The sequence below is a fragment of the Myotis davidii genome, unplaced genomic scaffold (assembly GCF_000327345.1).
Source record: "Myotis davidii unplaced genomic scaffold, ASM32734v1 scaffold1717, whole genome shotgun sequence".
Lineage (NCBI taxonomy): Eukaryota > Metazoa > Chordata > Mammalia > Chiroptera > Vespertilionidae > Myotis > Myotis davidii.
In genome coordinates this window covers 766,712-767,414 of record NW_006287955.1, presented here as the reverse complement: position 1 = coordinate 767,414, position 703 = coordinate 766,712, and the positions used below count along the sequence as shown (strand labels likewise).

The window sequence follows — 703 nt, the reverse complement described above, 5'->3', positions numbered from 1 at the left end:
AGGAGGCTGGGCGGGGCGGGCGGGGCGGCCTCAGCACGCTCCTGCTGGGGGCAGTACTGCTCCTCCTCGATGCTGAACAGGTGCAGGGCCACCGACGCGGTGAACACCACGGCCGCGAAGAAGAACAGCACCTGGTTCTGCGTCCGGAACCAGGAGCCCAAGAAGGTCTGTGTCCAGTCCAGCCCCCCGAGCACGTAGCCGATGGCCCCGCCGAGGCCTGGTGGGAGGAAGGACAGCAGCAGTGAGGAGCGGCGCCCGGGCCCCAGCAGACAGGCCAGCCACGTGTCCGCGACGGCCCGCAGGCTCGGGAGGGAGACGGGGGGGAGAGGCAGCACAGGCCCCTCTGGCTGACTCTGGGTCTGCAATTCTGATCCCACAGCTTCCTGCAGTGCCCCTGGGCTCCGCCGCACCACCCTGGGCCCAGGCCTTGGAAGTGGGAGTCCGGAGGAGGTGAAGGCTGCGGGGAGCAGTGGGCCCTGGTCCGGGCAGGGCTAGCTACCAGCACGTCAGCCGTCATCGGGCCCAGGGCAGGTTCAGGAGCAGCCGCCCGAGCGAGGGCTGGGAGGAGGGGGGTGAGGCGCTCACCGGCAGAGAAAGCGTGGATGTTGAGGGCCATGTCCTGGTCCTCGCTGTCCACCACGTCCAGCAGGTAGGCACGGATGGGCCCCTCGGTCGCATCGGCGCTGAAGTCCAGGACAACCAC

The 703-nt window shown here is 69.7% G+C and overlaps 1 protein-coding gene across 1 annotated transcript in view; it reads right to left on the bottom strand.

Moving 5' to 3' along the window:
- SLC45A4 (solute carrier family 45 member 4) overlaps positions 1-703 on the bottom strand; it is a 21,123-nt gene that overhangs the window by 3,660 nt on the left and 16,760 nt on the right. Inside the window, 2 exon segments of the mRNA XM_015561421.1 lie at positions 8-217; positions 586-703. The exon segment at positions 586-703 is cut by the window's right edge and continues 22 nt beyond it. Coding sequence (XP_015416907.1) covers positions 8-217; positions 586-703 — 328 coding nt within the window.